General features: G+C 35.6%; 1 protein-coding gene across 1 annotated transcript in view; it reads right to left on the reverse strand.

Annotated features, from left to right (window-relative positions):
• The window catches only part of LOC117322778 (pleckstrin homology domain-containing family H member 1-like), a 304,601-nt gene that overhangs the window by 37,939 nt on the left and 245,183 nt on the right, over positions 1-21,479 (reverse strand). The window contains exons 27-28 of the mRNA XM_033877718.1: positions 17,881-18,010; positions 17,647-17,730 (exon numbers count right to left, since the gene is read on the reverse strand). Of these exons, the coding sequence (XP_033733609.1) occupies positions 17,647-17,730; positions 17,881-18,010 (214 nt within the window). The remainder of the gene's footprint in view (positions 1-17,646; positions 17,731-17,880; positions 18,011-21,479) is intronic.

Genomic DNA, 21,479 nt, shown 5'->3' on the forward strand with positions numbered 1-21,479 from the left:
GACAGGTGACAGATAAAGAGAGCTGATGGCTATATATAGCAGTTGGTTGTTATAGACAGGTGACAGATAAAGAGAGTTGATGGCTATATATAGCAGTTAGTTGTTATAGACAGGTGACTATCACGCCCCTATACCAAGTCTATCAATGTGAAAAATCTCCCTATTATGTGCTGTCATGAACTATCCTACCAATTCTCAATCCACTAGTGTAGGTATTAGTAATTGTTTACTTTTATTATTGAAATTTTTACCTGATTCTCACTTTATAATGTATTACATCCTTATTAACACACCACACCTGTTTAGGGCCGCTCATGGAAATGAACATGTAACCTGTTGAGGTGAGCTGATGTGAAACAGCTGCTGTTTAACTGGCTATTAACACCTACATTATTTATAGGTTTTGAATACAATTAAATATTGGTTTCTTGTCTTTAAAAGATTCAGTCTGAACTATTACCTTTATAGACTACAAGTTTTTAATCCTTTTGAAAACAGAAAAGAGAATGGAATTTATTGTAGTTACGAAAGTCTAGAACAATACCACAGTATTCTGATCTTCAGTAGACTAGCTCCCTATCCCATAATAATGAGCTGTAGGAACTCTTGGTGTTACACATCACACAACAGAATACAAACGATCATTTTTATATTTTACTCCTATTCGTTTGATTTATGATCCACCACTATTCATGGTAAAATTACAACCATACAGTACAAATCTGTATATATTTGTCAGAAATTTTCTCAACAGCTCCTGCAAAGTTGTGAAACTATTCTCAAATATCAGATACACATGAAATGATGATGCTATTTTCATGTTTAATGTGCCAGGAAAGGAAGTGGGAATGAAAAGTACTTTGCTAATTAGAAAATTTCTGTCTCTGCCTATCGTTATTGACTGTCACCACCACCAAACGTTAATTTCTGTTCACATAAATACACGTTGTCACTGCTGGAATCCCAATGCTATCTAACTATTTATGACATCATTAATGTTCCATACCAATGTTCTCCCACAGGACATACAGAATAAACAACTTTGATATCTTCAGGCTTGCTCTTGTCATGTTTCAATTTCAAAGTCTTTTTAATATTCAAGTTCTTATCAATATTAAAAAAAAATGCCTACATTTGAAAATGTTAATTGATCCAACACAAACTTTCATATACAATAGTGTAGCTTAGTGATATAAATACCTCCGGGACTATCACTGCTAAGTTACAATGACAGTCGATTACAGGTAAAATATTGATGAGCTAAGGGGTGTGTACAACAGGAAGGGAAGGAAACCTTTGTTTTAAGTGGCCTGTGCTAGTGAAGTTATAAAATATTGAGATAAATAATTAATTCTGGCTAGGATAGTAAAAATCAACTCTATCAATTTCTTTTAAGGGTTTGAAACATTGTGGATTTGGATGCGATCCAAACGTTTGCCAGCTAGCCTTATATCGGAAGGAGTTCCATGTAACTGTATAGCTTCACTGGTTTTATCCTACAACCACACAAAAAACTCTGATCTTATCAATGAATCTCATTTAAACAGGAATACTGTTTCAACTACTTGTACATAAATTATGAGACTGTGCTTTAAGCAATAAAAGAACTGCATTCAGAACCTTTACTCTACCTGATGAAGGACTTATGAATTGGAAAATAATTATGGCCCTGTTTCAGAACCCTCCTCAAAATATGGGTGCTACAAGAAAGTACACATGTTGTTCCTGTATGTACATGTAATCACATACAGAATTGTCTTTTAATGGCAATCAGACCAAATCATCAGAAATTGATCTTTAAATCTCCTAATAAATACTAAATACTGATCTAAGAATGATTCAATTGCGGGATCGATCTCCCTTACATCCGAGGGCTTTCTCAGCCTTAAATGCTGTTGTTATGAAGTCAATATCCAAACCATCATTCACCGGTACTGGCTTAGAATGCTAACTGGAAAAGGTAAAAAAATTGTTGTAGCTTTATAAGTTAATTTACACATTATAGTTTGGGTAAGAGGCCACAAGTCAGTAGAGCAACTAACGAATACAACTTCTGGTGAAGGTCCCCACTTGTGGCCTTTTGCATTTTATTGGTTAGAAGCTGCATGGACCCTGACAGTTCAAGGAATGATAAACCTAGCCAACAATCATGGTAAAATAACGAGGTATGGTTGGGTAAACTAAAACTTTAGTAAAGAAAAAAGTAGAGAGAAATGAAATACGGTAAGAAGAGGTTGTATGTTTAATCAATTATAGTTATTATTGGATTACTAACTAATGAAAAATGCATGACACAGAAAATATGTTATTTTAGATAATTCTATTTGGTACGTGACTTGGTATGAAGATAAATCCATTAAGTGTGCATGAAGCCAATGTCTGTGATATAAATGTTTTCAGGCCTTGAGGGATCCCACATCTAATGTTTGAATTCATCATTTAAAAATAATTGGTTGGATACAATCAATACATATTCTTTGCAAATACTATGATTTTATTGGAAAATCCATGTAAAGTATGCTCATTTTTCAGAATATTAAGTGTTTCAGAAAAGCCATCCTGTATCATATTATTTAGCACCATATCATGTGTGATGATTACGCTGCGTTTACCAAGATCAGGAGATTCGCCAGTGAATGGCTCCAATTCTACATCGTAATTGTTATTTATTATCAGGCTCCATACTTAAACACTGACAGACTACATAATTTGATTTTGACAAGACTATATAGAAAATGATTCTCGCTGAATTAGTTCTGTCGTTTATTGTGTAAATGTGACAATCTTGGCACTGTTAATAATGGTGAGCTGCCATATGGACCGTGTTGGACCGTTAGGTACAACATCTATAAGGCTAATTAATCTCACGCGACTTTCACTGTATTGACTTTTTTTCACAGTAACGACTGGATGAAGTCCACCACTAGAGCATGCAGTCAGATTTCGGGAGCATATAACAGTCGGGATCGATACCTAATTAGGGAGTCAGAAGACAACAGGGACTTTCTGACAGTTCCCCACTCAACCTGAAGCCATAATGTATATGAGTTGTGTTTTTGGCTTCATTTTGAGAAAGTTTAAGGTCACTAAGTACAGATTAACATGATACACTGTGAACTTTCTAGGTAGATGTGGAGCTGTTTTGCCTTATCATACCGTGTCTGCAAAAAAGTGTAACTATCAAGTTAGAATAGTTGTAGTCTATTACTGCCCGTATCTTATGTTTGATTCAAAACACATTTATCAGACAGGTAAATAGAAATAGCACATTGTGTGGCAAACAATTGTTTTCCTTTGATCACTCGACCAAGTCCAACATCAACTAAAGACTCAGGTAGTGTAAGATAACTGTAATATGTTTGCTGTCCTTTCGAGTTTGAGTATACATATATAACATGGAATGCTGATCTTTTTCGTATTTAAATCACAAACGGACATGTTACATAGCCAACTCCTTAATCAGGTAGCTTCTGATGACAATCCGTGGTAAAAATGAAGTTGATTACATGTTCTGATCTGTCACAGATCAAACCTGAATGTTCTCGAGATAATTATTGTTCTGATCGAATGCTTCCTAATTGTCCTCGTTAATGAAATATATTAAAGCATACTTGCTGACATTTAGCTGAAACTGTACATTCAGAGATTTGTTAATAGACAAATAGTTTGTATCAACGACTTTGAGGGAGAGACTATGGGGGAGGGGAAGTAACTCTGACCCTCTCTAACATGCTGGTAACAGCTGGGTTTATTTACCTAGGGGAAGGGCAGATGGTTGGCGGAACGCTTCTTATTGTGTTCAGCTGCACGTGCAAGTGGTGACTGTGCATCCAGCAGGGTTTGTTTCTAAAGAAATGCATTGATTAGCCCAATACCACAGATTATTATCTCTAAATGAAAGGCAAACACAAATTAGAAACCAGGAGATTTTGTTTGAAACAGTTATTACCAATATGTTTTCAATTATTCATACACCACCATAACTATAATAACATTATAGCATCAATTGAAAATTATTACTGACATCATAATAATAACTACCCTATACCATTGTATATATAACTGACATCGTAATAATAACTACCCTTTAACATTGTAATTATTACTGACATCGTAATAATAACTACCCTTTACCTTGTAATTATTACTGACATCGTAATAATAACTACCCTTTACCTTGTAATTATTACTGACATCGTAATAATAACTACCCTTTACCTTGTAATTATTACTGACATCGTAATAATAACTACCCTATACATTGTATATATTACTGACATTGTAATAATAACTACCCTATACATTGTATATATTACTGACATCGTAATAATAACTACCCTTTAACATTGTAATTATTACTGACATCGTAATAATAACTACCCTTTACCTTGTAATTATTACTGACATCGTAATAATAACTACCCTATACATTGTAATTATTACTGACATCGTAATAATAACTCCCCTTTACATTGTGATTATTACTGACATCGTAATAATAACTACCCTTTAACATTGTAATTATTACTGACATCGTAATAATAACTACCCTTTACCATTGTAATTATTACTGACATTGTAATAATAACTACCCTTTACCTTGTAATCATTACTGACATCGTAATAATAACTACCCTTTACCATTGTAATTATTACTGACATCGTAATAATAACTACCCTTTACCTTGTAATCATTACTGACATCGTAATAATAACTACCTATACCTTGTAATTATTACTGACATTGTAATAATAACTACCCTTTACCATTGTAATTATTACTGACATCGTAATAATAACTACCTATACATTGTAATTATTACTGACATCGTAATAATAACTACCCCATACCATTGTGATTATTACTGACATCGTAATAATAACTACCCCATACCATTGTGATTATTACTGACATCGTAATAATAACTATCCTATACATTATAATTATTACTGACATCGTAATAATAACTACCCTTTACCATTGTAATTATTTCTGACATCGTAATAATAACTACCCCATACCATTGTGATTATTACTGACATCGTAATAATAACTTCCCTTAACATTGTAATTATTACTGACATTGTAATAATAACTATCCTATACATTGTAATTATTACTGACATCGTAATAATAACTACCCTTTACCATTGTAATTATTTCTGACATCGTAATAATAACTACCCCATACCATTGTGATTATTACTGACATCGTAATAATAACTTCCCTTTACCATTGTAATTATTACTGACATCGTAATAATAACTCCCCTTTACCATTGTAATTATTTCTGACATCGTAATAATAACTTTCCTATACCATTGTAATTATTACTGACATCGTAATAATAACTCCCCTATACCATTGTGATTATTACTGACATCGTAATAATAACTCCCCTTTACCATTGTAATTATTACTGACATCGTAATAATAACTACCCTATGTTTTGTAATTATTACTGACATCGTAATAATAACTACCCTATACATTATAATTATTACTGACATCGTAATAATAACTACCCTATGTTTTGTAATTATTACTGACATCGTAATAATAACTCCCCTATACCTTGTAATTATTACTGACATCGTAATAATAACTACCCTATACATTGTAATTATTACTGACATCGTAATAATAACTACCCTTTACATTGTAATCATTACTGACATCGTAATAATAACTACCCCATACCATTGTAATTATTACTGACATCGTAATAATAACTACCTTTACATTGTAATTATTACTGACATCGTAATAATAACTCCCCTATACCATTGTAATTATTACTGACATCGTAATAATAACTACCCTTTACCTTGTAATTATTACTGACATCGTAATAATAACTACCCTTTAACATTGTAATTATTACTGACATCGTAATAATAACTACCCTATACCATTGTAATTATTACTGACATCGTAATAATAACTACCTATACATTGTAATTATTACTGACATCGTAATAATAACTACCCTATACATTGTATATATTACTGACATCGTAATAATAACTACCCTATACATTATAATTATTACTGACATCGTAATAATAACTACCCTATACATTGTAATTATTACTGACATCGTAATAACTACCCTATACCATTGTATATATTACTGACATCGTAATAATAACTACCCCATACCATTGTGATTATTACTGACATCGTAATAATAACTTCCCTTTACCATTGTAATTATTACTGACATCGTAATAATAACTCCCCTTTACCATTGTAATTATTTCTGACATCGTAATAATAACTATCCTATACCTTGTAATTATTACTGACATCGTAATAATAACTACCCTTTACCATTGTAATCATTACTGACATCGTAATAATAACTACCTATACCTTGTATATATTACTGACATCGTAATAATAACTACCCTATACCATTGTATATATTACTGACATCGAACATCTTGAAGTCAATTTGACATGAAAAACCTCCTGAGATTTCCTGAAGGCTGTAACCAAGTTTATTTTACTATTGGAACAGAATGTTTACTCTGAGTTAAGCAGAGTCTTTCAAATATCAGAGTTCCAGGTAATGAGGTTTGACTGTATATTTTTTTATTATCAATGGTTTCTTAAGATACTGTTACACTGGTTTGTCATCACTGAGCTGCTTCCTGGACAATTGACAACACATTGAGAGCCATGAAACACACAGGGCCCCTCGAGTTCCTGCTCATCTGTGATCTGCCACAAAACAAAATTAATCACTGGTGCTTTTGTTCCGGGAGTTAATATCACAAAAAAGGTCGCATTGGTTTATTCGACAGCTTAACAGCACCCCCACTCTGCCTATAATGGTCATGCCACTCCAATTGTAATTATTGATTTCATGGCCTCTCATTGGTCGCATTAACTTTTGAATCCTGAGGACTATTGCTGCAGTGTGACAGGATTTACAATACAATGACAACGTCTTGTATACAATAAATACACCACTTCCATAGCTGTTTTTAATCCCTGGGTTCAAAAGAAATGACCGATCTTACAATGTGTACATTAATTTAAATGGTTAAACAATAGATGCTTTTTAATATAACCAGTTTTAAAAAATAAAGAAAGTTGCAGACAGGGAACTCACCACTATGGCAGAACTCGCTATATATAAAACATTAAAACTAATGGACTTTCTTTTTAAACTGAAAATCACTTTCACAGGCGTTATTATCTAAACAAGGTTTTGTTTTATTACTTTTGGTTTTTTGACAGTTATACTTAAATGTTCATCTAAAAAATATGGGAACTTCTGGCACAAAAAAAGAAACATACTGGATGATCTATTCCAACTGAGTTCTTAATCCACAACATGTAAACATTTGAGAATTCCAACTTGACAGCACAATACTGAGGTTTGCCCCCTAAAACACATACAATGCAAATATCAGTAACCTACCATAATTAATGACAAACATTTAAGTCAAATGACAGACAAAAAGTCACACTTTACACTCCTTCTTGATGGAGAATCAATAATTTTTGGAAAATTGCTTACACATAATAACAGGTATAAAAATGTGAATGGTCTTCATCAAAAAAGAGATCCCCGAGGGATCAAAGAGATCCCTGAGGGATCTTGGTGCCCACCACTGAATGATCTTTATTGGTTCTATGTAAGACAGATCCTTTACCTACCCTTTCTCTTCTTTACCTCTTCATGATCTGTTAACAAGGCAAACTTCAAATGAAATCTAAAAAGAACTTTCTGAGAAAATGAGATAACAAAATTAAACCATCGAAATCCAAGATGGCTGCTTGGAGCCATTTTGTTTTCTGAATCTGATTCAGAACTGAATGATGGTGGGCTAAAAACCAAATATTTTTTTATGCACAAGGATGCTCTAAATTTTATATTACGAAGACATCTTGCAATGTTAAGGCTTATTTTCTGAGTGAGTTCCTAATCTGTCATATCATTATGAAGCATACCTATGTTAAAGGTCATAATATAATAATTCTGTTGGACAGGATATAATTTGTTATATCTAATACAGTAAAATTTGTTTATAACTAATTCGGTGGGACAGGAGGATATAATTTGAAGAAATTTGAATACAGTACTTGAATCAATAGATGGAAGAAATCAATGATGACCTTTTTTCAGTTACGTGTATAACAACAGAAGACATTCCCATTGGATATACCATACAGTGATCAAAAACTTAGTGTTTTTAAAATCTCAAAATCTTCATGATAAATTTTCAATGATTTTGAGGGTATACGCTTCATCCAGAGACAGAAATGTAAATTAAATAACATCATGTAGAACAAAATTAATATATATGGTAAAATATGATTCAAGTCTTATAGGATAATTTCAATGAAAATAATTTTTTTTTCACATTTTCTCATAAATAATAAAAAGTTTAATCAAAATAATGAATATGCACTTCTGGTTGTGTGAGTTTGAAGACTAGAATACTTAGGGGACTAACTTTTCAGTCATTTGATAAATGACCAATCAAAACGAATGTCTGTAATTGATCATGGTTGACACCAGTCGGAGAGTGTATTACCCTGAACACAATTATATAGAGAAAAGTCGTATTTCACCATTTTTTATGTGACTATCAAATTTTTGCTGCAATCAAACATCTTTGCATGACCAATTTTATCCCTACGGCTGCTTCAGTGTCCGCTATTGCCCTAATTGATTCTGTGACAAAAACCCTTCCATGAATTATTAATAACACCAGAATTAAAACTGGAACTTTGCGCATGTTGTTGAGAAAACTCTTACGGTAATTGGAAAATTAATTTGTCATATAGCTGAGGGCAGGCGGACTGATTCTGATGACGGACGCCTGCAATAAGGCACTGCTGCTCTTCGATTGACAATAAATAGCTTGAGTGGCACAGAATCTTCCAGAACAATGCTCACAGGGACGATTTGGAAGTGCAGTTGGACTACTTACATGAACAGACCCAAGTTAAGAAAGACTGTAGTACGATGAACATACAATGTCAGACAGAAGTTAAGAAAGGCTGTAGTACGATGAACAGACAGAAATTAAAGGCTTTAGTACGATGAACAGACAGAAATTAAGAAAGGCTTTAGTACGATGAACAGACAGAAGTTGAGAAAGGCTGTAGTACGATGAACATACAATGTCAGACAGAAGTTAAGAAAGACTGTAGTACGATGAACAGACAGAAATTAAAGGCTTTAGTACGATGAACAGACAGAAATTAAGAAAGGCTTTAGTACGATGAACAGACAGAAGTTGAGAAAGGCTGTAGTACGATGAACATACAATGTCAGACAGAAGTTAAGAAAGACTGTAGTACGATGAACAGACAGAAATTAAAGGCTTTAGTACGATGAACAGACAGAAATTAAGAAAGGCTTTAGTACGATGAACAGACAGAAGTTGAGAAAGGCTGTAGTACGATGAACAGACAGAAGTTGAGAAAGGCTGTAGTACGATGAACACATACAATGTCAGACAGAAGTTAAGAAAGACTGTAGCACGATGAACAGACAGAAGTTAAGAAAGGCTGTAGTACGATGAACATACAATGTCAGACAGAAGTTAAGAAAGGCTGTAGTACGATGAACAGACAGAAATTAAGAAAGGCTGTAGTACGATGAACATACAATATGTCAGATGGAGGGTAACAATTATACTAATTAAAGCTCAATCTTATCACGACAATTTGGGTTCTACGACAAATTGAACACTTCAACAGTTATCTAGTTCTTTTCAGCAAACTTTCCTAGTGAACTTTCTTAATTGTGTGATTGATAAATTTAACTGAAATTCTGATTATAATTAGATATTTTTGGAGCTTTTCTGCAAAGAAAACAAATAAGTGCCACTGAACAGGTATAATTGTCCTCTCCTTTTCAAGCATGGTTAACAAAACTTCTGTAAGATATAGCTTGTCCAGTTGTGATGATGGAGAAAATCCTACCAAAATCCTTCCTAGTATAAACTGCTGTCAAAATCCCATCAACACTGCACCAAATTTCTACTACAGCTTTTTTTTTTCAGCAATAGGTCAATGCCTGCCAATCTCAGGTCAGTAAGAATATTAACAACACCTTTTCATTGCCTTGCAATAACCCCAATACAGGATAGATATGGCATGTGTTTTTGCTTTTTTGTTTATGGAATGATGTGCTGTAAAATGTCCAATTTATAGAAATTGAACCCCTTACATTGTCTGTGAAGAAGTCCTTGGAGGACTGGATGTAAAGGCCATCTATCCATGGCCATGAATAGAGGCCGAGAACAAGCGAGACAAATGACATTGGAGAACAGGAGACAGATCGACTGTCGACTTTAACACAAACAGTCACTTGATCCACCAACCATCACATCAGATGTTGCCCACGATGCAGCATTGCGGGAACTACCAGAGGAGTCAATGTCTCCCAAACAGGGAAAGTGATTTGTACCGGTGGAAACGGCCTGTACAGCTAAACAATGAGGCTATTAGCTGGGTGGTGGAAACGGCCTGTACAGCTAAACAATGAGGCTATTAGCTGGGTTTTAATAAGTCATAATTAATCGTCAACATGCAGTGTTGAGGCCAATGATATCATGGCTGATGAGGCATGAGAGCTGGTATAATTAAAACATGATATTTGATTCCAAGTCTGCAGAACCTTAACATCAATAATGTACCTGGACTTCTTCTAAACATCCATTGATATAGATCAGAAACTGTCTGTGAAGAAAATCTAAAAAATATAATACAAAAAACGAAGGGATCATATTTTACTTCTATGAGGAGTATTCTGATGATCATTAACATAATCCGGCCCTCAAGTCTTATCCATCGCCAAGCTGTCTCCTGTAGCCAAACCGGTTCTGATCTCCCAGACAGGAAGTCACAGGCGAGACATTTAATAAGTGTATCCATATTTATTGCAAGCACACCATCTGGTAGCTGCAGAGATTAATAATGATATTGGGCAAGAAAACTAGGTGGGAAAAACTTCAATTACCTTGATTGTACAGCCTTCACAAAATCTGATATTTACGACTAATACTGGACAGTAATGATATACACTTACAACGATATCATTACACTGATAGTAATGATATACACTTACAACGATATCATTACACTGACAGTAATGATATACACTTACAACGATATCATTACACTGACAGTAATGATATACACTTACAACGATATCATTACACTGACAGTAATGATATACACTGATAATGATATCATTACACTGACAGTAATGATATACACTGATAATGATATCATTACACTGACAGTAATGATATAAACTGATAATGATATCATTACACTGACAGTAATGATATACACTGATAATGATATCATTACACTGACAGTAATGATATACACTTACAACGATATCATTACACTGACAGTAATGATATACACTTACAACGATATCATTACACTGATAGTAATGATATACACTGATAATGATATCATTACACTGACAGTAATGATATACACTTACAACGATATCATTACACTGACAGTAATGATATATACACTTACAACGATATCATTACACTGACAGTAATGATATAAACTGATGATATCATTACACTGACAGTAATGATATACACTGATAATGATATCATTACACTGACAGTAATGATATACACTGATAATGATATCATTACACAGACAGTAATGATATACACTGATAATGATATCATTACACTGACAGTAATGATATACACTGACAGTAATGATATACACTGATAATGATATCATTACACTGACAGTAATGATATAAACTGATGATATCATTACACTGACAGTAATGATATACACTGATAATGATATCATTACACTGACAGTAATGATATACACTGATAATGATATCATTACACTGACAGTAATGATATACACTGATAATGATATCATTACACTGACAGTAATGATATACACTGATAATGATATCATTACATTGACTAGTGCTGGCAGTAATTCCTGTGGGCGAAGGGTTCCAGACCAATGTGCACTGAAGCATGACACAGAATGAGCTACCCAATCACCCATATTGTACCACACCTACAAACATGTAAAATGTAAAAATCATACTGACTGAGGTGATAATAAGCATTATTTCTTTAGCTACAAAAACCAATTAAGCACTGCAATGAGGAACACTATATTGGATAACTTCAGAAACCATAATGAATGTTCTATAACCAGCAAGATGTGCAGGCCCACATGTCTATAGCTGTTAAACAATGTACCGGAGTTACTGTATACAATGCACCGATGTTAATAACATGTACTTTGCACAAAAGAGTTTTGACCTTTGTGGTAGCTTTTTAAAATTAGAAGCAACATAGAGAATTGCATTTATGTTGTATATATCATCATTAATTATAGCACAATGGTACTGATTTTACTGATCAAAAGAGAAAAAAAATGAAATAGGATTTTAGTCGGTATCTACAGCTGTTAATTACAGCTATATTTACGTTGACCGTGGTACATGAAAATTATCATGAGATAAGATAGGCGCTAATTTACACATGCATTGCCACTGATTATGGGTCGGATCAATATTTACAGCAGGCAGCCTCCCAAAAGTGATGATAGGTGTTTCAGCCATGCAGTAGAAATGGCATTCACTGGAGTGGGAGCAATTTCAGAGAGTTTCTTGTTGGTGTAGATCCAACAATTGGCCTGGCCGCCTCGCCCATAGCCTTCATTGATCGCTAGGGAAGCTTACCGTTACATTCATCCTGACTAGGTACCATGTACCGCGGCTTAATACTGTACAAACCACAACAGGAAGTATATATCACCATGGGGGCTCTTATCTTTCAAGAAAATAACATGCTATGGAAAATAGGGATGTTTTTTCACGACAAAAAATGATGAGGAATACATGATTTGAAGTGACAGAACGACAGCTTTGTGAGAAGTGACAGAACGACAGCTTTGTGAGAAGTGACAGAACGACAGCTTTGTGAGAAGTGACAGAACGACAGCTTTGTGAGAAGTGACAGAACGACAGCTTTGTGAGAAGTGACAGAACGACAGCTATGTGAGAAGTGACAGAACGACAGCTTTGTGAGAAGTGACAGAACGACAGCTTTGTGAGAAGTGACAGAACGACAGCTTTGTGAGAAGTGACAGAACGACAGCTTTGTGAGAAGTGACAGAACGACAGCTATGTGAGAAGTGACAGAACGACAGCTTTGTGAGAAGTGACAGAACGACAGCTTTGTGAGAAGTGACAGAACGACAGCTTTGTGAGAAGTGACAGAACGACAGCTTTGTGAGAAGTGACAGAACGACAGCTTTGTGAGAAGTGACAGAACGACAGCTTTGTGAGACGTGACAGAACGACAGCTTTGTGAGAAGTGACAGAACGACAGCTTTGTGAGAAGTGACAGAACGACAGCTTTGTGAGAAGTGACAGAACGACAGCTTTGTGAGAAGTGACAGAACGACAGCTTTGTGAGAAGTGACAGAACGACAGCTATGTGAGAAGTGACAGAACGACAGCTTTGTGAGACACTGTCATCAGAACGACAGCTTTGTGAGAAGTGACAGAACGACAGCTTTGTGAGAAGTGACAGAACGACAGCTTTGTGAGAAGTGACAGAACGACAGCTTTGTGAGAAGTGACAGAACGACATCTTTGTGAGAAGTGACAGAACGACAGCTTTTTGAGAAGTGACAGAACGACAGCTTTGTGAGAAGTGACAGAACGACAGCTTTGTGAGAAGTGACAGAACGACAGCTTTGTGAGAAGTGACAGAACGACAGCTATGTGAGAAGTGACAGAACGACAGCTTTGTGAGACACTGTCATCAGAACGACAGCTTTGTGAGAAGTGACAGAACGACAGCTTTGTGAGAAGTGACAGAACGACAGCTTTGTGAGAAGTGACAGAACGACAGCTTTGTGAGAAGTGACAGAACGACATCTTTGTGAGAAGTGACAGAACGACAGCTTTGTGAGAAGTGACAGAACGACAGCTTTGTGAGACACTGTCATCCTATGACGATCTAAGGTTTTTAAGCAATGCTCTTCCAATAATGCGCAACTTTTGATCGTGTATTTACTGCAGCTCAATTGTAGGATTATAAAGCAGTAAAAGTTTTCCACTTAAACACAACATTTCTATATACAAGATTGCCGGCCTCAATCAGGGATGAATGCAATACCTCTTTTAAAAACTAGCTATCACTACTGCGGTAATTACAATTTCAAAGGATATATGATCGATCTGTATAAAGTGGATCATTCATACAATTATGAAATAGTATCAATCAACTTATACGTGATGAAGTGGGCTTTCACATTAATTAATTTCAATTAAAGAAAATGTGAATAACTACATATGAACAAAGCAGATATTAACATATGAATCTATTACCTGATCATGAAAAATGTTCAAACCGTTTGACTGTCAATAATTTTATTACTACACTTTTATCAATAGGTTGGAACAAGACGGATTCAAGATGTTTGTTTTTCAATCTGAGAAGGGCATATCCAAAGGGTAAAGACTGAAGAGTAATTTTTCACAAGATCATGTTAATATTTCCAATATTGACATTCCTGATCTGAGAAATGAAAACAGTCTTTATATATATAAATACAATATATTAAGCATGTTTACAATGGTGTATATTTATAAGAAATTATTTATAATTGTCAACAGATATGCTGATACACAATTATCACAGAATGCTTCATAATATACAGTCAAACCTGTCATATATGACCTTTCAAGGGAGGCCATAAAAAGGTCACATATGACAGGTGGTCCCTTAATTCAGGTTCAGGTAACTAGTATAATAGATAACTTTGTGAGGGGAAAATAGGGTCACATATGAGAGTGAGTCGTTTAATCAAGGTGGTAGCTAAGGCAGGTTTGACTGTAGATACATGTATATGACCTAATTATCGGTTCCACTAACCCCGTTCTCTGGTCTCCGTTTCCTTCCAACTCTGTTACATTAATGTCAACAAAGATGATAATTAGGGAAGACTGAATGCCCAGTATTGTCTCCACAAACCACACAATGACCCAGACAATCTCCAAGGTCATCCAAGTCAATAACTGACTCACAAGAACAAAGATACACACTAATTACAGTAAAAGTCTATATCAATCCCAGGGTTACAACAAGATTTCTTAGAAAAGCCTGCTATCATGTCCTCTGCCCTGTCATTATCTATATCTATAGGGAGAGTTTTATAGAAATTACCAATAACCGTTACCATCAGATAATTTTGAGGATTTGTATTTTGCCTTCCAAGCTGCTACACTGTTGGTATATACTGTGTTCAGTGTTTCTTTTATCCAGACACATTAAAACAGAGATGATGAGATGACGTGAGGGATCACCACTACTGGGTCATACACGGTTAATTCAGTTTTCCCCCATCTTGGTAACTTAAATGGTTCCCCATAGGACTGGCATCGTTCATCACAAACCCAACATCACCACTTCTATCTGATTATCCGCTGGCTTTTTTTGGTGGTGTCTCCCTTCACTTATAATGTCTTCTAATCTCTATCACTGTGATTCAGTATAAAACATCAACTCTGGTGAACAATTTTAACCTGTAGAAAAAGGTTATTGTCCCCACCAACGTGAAACTCACTGGTGACATTAACCACTAAGCCCCAATGTTGAATGTTTTAGGTTTCTACAAGTGGTGAACTGTTCTTGTTCCCTCACTAACGAGTCATCGAAGGACCAGACAGCTGTATGATGTCCCTAACATCACTAACGAGTCATCGAAGGACCAGACAGCTGTATGATGTCCCTAACATCACTAACGAGTCCTAGAAGGACAAAACAGCTGTACGATGTCCCTAACATCACTAACGAGTCCTAGAAGGACAAAACAGCTGTATGATGTCCCTAACATCACTAACGAGTCCTAGAAGGACCAGACAGCTGTATGATGTCCCTAACATCACTAACGAGTCCTAGAAGGACTAAACAGCTGTATGATGTCCCTAACATCACTAACGAGTCCTAGAAGGACAAAACAGCTGTACGATGTCCCTAACATCACTAATGAGTCCTAGAAGGACGAAACAGCTGTATGATGTCCCTAACATCACTAAAGAGTCCTAGAACATCCAGACAGCTGTATGATGTCCCTAACATCACTAAAGAGTCCTAGAAGGACCAGACAGCTGTATGATGTCCCTAACATCACTAACGAGTCCTAGAAGGACAAAACAGCTGTACGATGTCCCTAACATCACTAATGAGTCCTAGAAGGACGGAACAGCTGTATGATTTCCCTACCATCACTGACGAGTCCTATAAGGACGAAACAGCTGTATGATGTCCCTAACATCACTAACGAGTCCTAGAAGGACCAGACAGCTGTATGATGTCCCTAACATCACTAACGAGTCCTAGAAGGACCAGACAGCTGTATGATGTCCCTAACATCACTAACGAGTCCTAGAACAACCAGACAGCTGTATGATGTCCCTAACATCACTAACGAGTCCTAGAAGGACGAAACAGCTGTATGATGTCCCTAACATCACTAACGAGTCCTAGAACAACCAGACAGCTGTATGATGTCACTAATATCACTGACGAGTCCTAGAAGGACCAGACAGCTGTATGATGTCCCTAACATCACTAACGAGTCCTAGAAGGACAAAACAGCTGTACGATGTCCCTAACATCACTAACGAGTCCTAGAAGGACGAAACAGCTGTACGATGTCCCTAACATCACTAACGAGTCCTAGAAGGACAAAACAGCTGTACGATGTCCCTAACATCACTGACGAGTCCTAGAAGGACGAAACAGCTGTATGATGTCCCTAACATCACTAACGAGTCCTAGAAGGACTAAACAGCTGTATGATGTCCCTAACATCACTAACGAGTCCTAGAAGGACAAAACAGCTGTATGATGTCCCTAACATCACTAACGAGTCCTAGAAGGACCAGACAGCTGTATGATGTCCCTAACATCACTAACGAGTCCTAGAAGGACAAAACAGCTGTATGATGTCCCTAACATCACTAACGAGTCCTAGAAGGACAAAACAGCTGTATCATGTCCCCAACATCACTAACAAGTCCTAGAATGACGAGACAGCTGTATGATGTCCCTAACATCACTAACGAGTCCTAGAAGGACCAGACAGCTGTATGATGTCCCTAACATCACTATCGAGTCCTATAAGGACGAAACAGCTGTATGATGTCCCTAACATCACTAACGAGTCCTATAAGGACGAAACAGCTGTATGATGTCCCTAACATCACTAACGAGTCCTAGAAGGACCAGACAGATGTACGATGTCCCTAACATCACTAACGAGTCCTAGAAGGACCAGACAGCTGTATGATGTCACTAATATCACTAACGAGTCCTAGAAAGACGAAGCATCTGTATGGTGTCCCTAACATCAATAACGAGTCCTTTTAAAGACCAAATAGCTGTTTAGTGCAGTTCTATGTTCATTATTCAGTACATATTGTATTCATTACCAATTTTAAAGTTGCACATCCACTTGTTTGTCTGTTGTACAGCCCTTTGAATCAGAGGTATTATGTTGTCCTCCTGGGCTTATTATTTTGATGATAAAAACAAACAAGACAAATGAATTTTCACTCAAGTAATTGAAGGAGATTTACACTGACCATGGTGGAATGCTCCAGTATAGATACGCCTTCCTCTTGGACAGCCAGCCAGACCTCATCCTCAGGGGTAGGGGACGTCTTTACCTGTCAACATACGTTTGTACAGGTGGATATTAAGGAAATTATGTAATATTTGTACAGGTTGATAATTAGGAAATTATGTTAGCATGATAGTGTAATAAAATATGTTTATGTCTATATTTATAAATAGGAAGTTTACATTTTTGTACTTACCTTTGTGAAGAAAAGTTTGGCACCACAGAATGGCCACTTTCTGACCACAGCGAGATAGACTCGGACACAATCCTGGGGAGATCGGCCTCTCAGCGACACCCATCTCTCCAGTAGTTTGGACACAGTTGACCTAGAATAAAAGTCCTATCATCAGTAGTAGTAGACTGACAAATGACAGTACATGTTTTGTGTAGAAACCATGTTTTCTGTAGAGCCACATGTTTTGTGTAGAAACCATGTTTCCTGTAGAGCCACATGTTTTGTGTAGAAACCACGTTTTCTGTAGAGCCACATGTTTTGTGTAGAAACTACATGATTTTGTGTAGAGCCACATGTTTTGTGTAGAGTCACATGATTTTGTGTAGAGCCACATGTTTTGTTTAGACTCACATGATTTTGTGTAGAAACCACATGAATTTGTGTAGAAACCACATGATTTTGTGTAGAAACCACATGTTTTGTGTAGAGCCACATAATTTTGTGTAGAAACCACATGTTTTGTGTAGAAACCACATGATTTTGTGTAGAAACCACATGATTTTGTGTAGAAACCACATGATTTTGTGTAGAAACCACATGATTTTGTGTAGAAACCACATGATTTTGTGTAGAAACCACATGATTTTGTGTAGAGCAACATGATTTTGTGTAGAAATCATTTGTTTTGTGAAGAAACCATATGTTTTTGTGTAGAAACCACATGATTTTGTGGTGAAACCAAATGATTTTGTGTTGAGCCACATAATTTTGTGTAAAAACCACATGTTTTGTGTAGAGCCACATGATTTTGTGTAGAAACCACATGATTTTGTGTAGAAACAACACGATTGTGTAGAGCCACATGATTTTTTGTAGAAACCACATGATTTTGTGTAGAAACCACATGATTATGTGTAGAAACCACATCATTTTGTGTAGAAACCACATGTTTTGTGTAGAGCCACAGGATTTTGTGTAGAAACCAGATGATTTTGTGTGGAAACCACATGTTTTGTGTAGAAACCATGTGTTTTTGTGTAGAGCCACGTACATGAATTTGTGTAGAAACCACATGATTTTTGTAGAAACCACATGATTTTGTGTAGAAACCACGTTTTGTGTAGAAACCACATGATTTTGCTTAGAAACCACATGATTTTGTGTAGAAACCACATGATTTTGTTTAGAAACCACATGATTTTGTCTAGAAACCACATGAGTTTGTGTAGAGCGACATGATTTTGTGTAGAAACCACATGATTTTATGTAGAAACCACATGTTTTGTGTAGAAACCACATGATTTTGTAAAGAAACCACATGATTTTGTGTAGAAACCACATGCTTTGTGTAGAAACCACATGATTTTGTGTAGAGCAACATGATTTTGTGTAGAAATCATTTGTTTTGTGAAGAAACCATATGTTTTTGTGTAGAAACCACATGCTTTGTGTAGAAACCACATGATTTTGTGTAGAGCAACATGATTTAGTGTAGAAATCATTTGTTTTGTGAAGAAACCATATGTTTTTGTGTAGAAACCACATGATTTTGTGGTGAAACCAAATGATTTTGTGTAGAAACCACATCTTTTGTGTAGAAACCACATGTTTTGTGTAGAGCCACATGATTTTGTGTAGAAACCACATGATTTTGTGTAGAAACCACACGATTGTGTAGAGCCACATGATTTTGTGTAGAAACCACATGATTTTGTGTAGAAACCACATGATTATGTGTAGAAACCACATAATTTTGTGTAGAAACCACATGTTTTGTGTAGAGCCACAGGATTTTGTGTAGAAACCACATGATTTTGTGTGGAAACCACATGTTTTGTGTAGAAACCATATGTTTTTGTGTAGAGCCACGTACATGAATTTGTGTAGAAACCACATGATTTTGTGTAGAAACCACATGATTTTATGTAGAAACCACATGTTTTGTGTAGAAACCACATGATTTTTTTGTAGAAACCACATGATTTTGTGAAGAAACCACGTTTTGTGTAGAAACCACATAATTTTGCGTAGAAACCACATGATTTTGTGTAGAAACCACATGATTTTGTGTAAAACCACATGATTTTGTCTAGAAACCACATGATTTTGTGTAGAGCGACATGAGTTTGTGTAGAGCGACATGATTTTGTGTAGAAACCACATGTTTTGTGTAGAAACCACATGATTTTGTAAAGAAACCACATGATTTTGTGTAGAAACCACATGCTTTGTGTAGAAACCACATGATTTTGTGTAGAGCAACATGATTTTGTGTACAAATCATTTGTTTTGTGAAGAAACCATATGTTTTTGTGTAGAAACCACATAATTTTGTGTAAAAACCACATGTTTTGTGTAGAGCCACATAATTTTGTGTAGAAACCACATGTTTTGTGTAGAAACCACATGTTTTGTGTAGAGCCACATGATTTTGTGTAGAAACCACATGATTATGTGTAGAAACCGCATAATTTTGTGTAGAAACCACATGTTTTGTGTAGAAACCACATGATTTTGTGTAAAACCACATGATTTTGTCTAGAAACCACATGATTTTGTGTAGAGCGACATGAGTTTGTGTAGAGCGACATGATTTTGTGTAGAAACCACATGTTTTGTGTAGAAACCACATGATTTTGTAAAGAAACCACATAATTTTGTGTAGAAAACACATGCTTTGTGTAGAAACCACATGATTTTGTGTAGAGCAACATGATTTTGTGTAGAAATCATTTGTTTTGTGAAGAAACCATATGTTTTTGTGTAGAAACCACATGATTTTGTGGTGAAACCAAATGATTTTATGTAGAAACCACATGTTTTGTGTAGAAACCACATGATTTTTTTGTAGAAACCACATGATTTTGAGTAGAAACCACGTTTTGTGTAGAAACCACATGATTTTGCATAGAAACACATGATTTTGTGTAGAATCCACATGATTTTGTGTAGAAACCACATGATTTTGTCTAGAAACCACATGATTTTGTCTAGAAACCACATGAGTTTGTGTAGAGCGACATGATTTTGTGTAGAAACCACATGATTTTATGTAGAAACCACATGTTTTGTGTAGAAACCACATGATTTTGTAAAGAAACCACATGATTTTGTGTAGAGCCACATGATTTTGAGTTGAAACCAAATTATTTGATGTAGAAACCACATGTTTTGTGTTGTGTAGAAACCACACGATTTTGGGTAGAAACCACATGATTTTGTGTAGAGCCACATGATTTTGAGTAGAAACCAAATTATTTTGTGTAGAAACCACATGATTTTGTGTAGAAACCACATGATTTTGGGTAGAGCCACATGATTTTGTGAAGAAACCACATGTTTTTGTGTAGAAATCATTTGTTTTGTGAAGAAACCACATGTTTTTGTGTAGAAATCATTTGTTTTGTGAAGAAACCACATAATTTTGTGTAGAAACCACTTGTTTTTGTGTGGAAACCACATGTTTTGTGTAGAGCCACATGATTTTGTGTGGAAACCACATGTTTTGTGTAGAAACCACATGATTTTGTGTAGAGCCACGTACATGAATTTGTGTAGAAACCACATAATTTTGTGTAGAAACCACAACATTTTATGTAGAAACCACATGTTTTGTGTAG

The sequence above is a fragment of the Pecten maximus genome, chromosome 3 (genome assembly GCF_902652985.1).
Source record: "Pecten maximus chromosome 3, xPecMax1.1, whole genome shotgun sequence".
In the NCBI taxonomy this organism is placed as follows: Eukaryota; Metazoa; Mollusca; class Bivalvia; order Pectinida; family Pectinidae; genus Pecten; species Pecten maximus.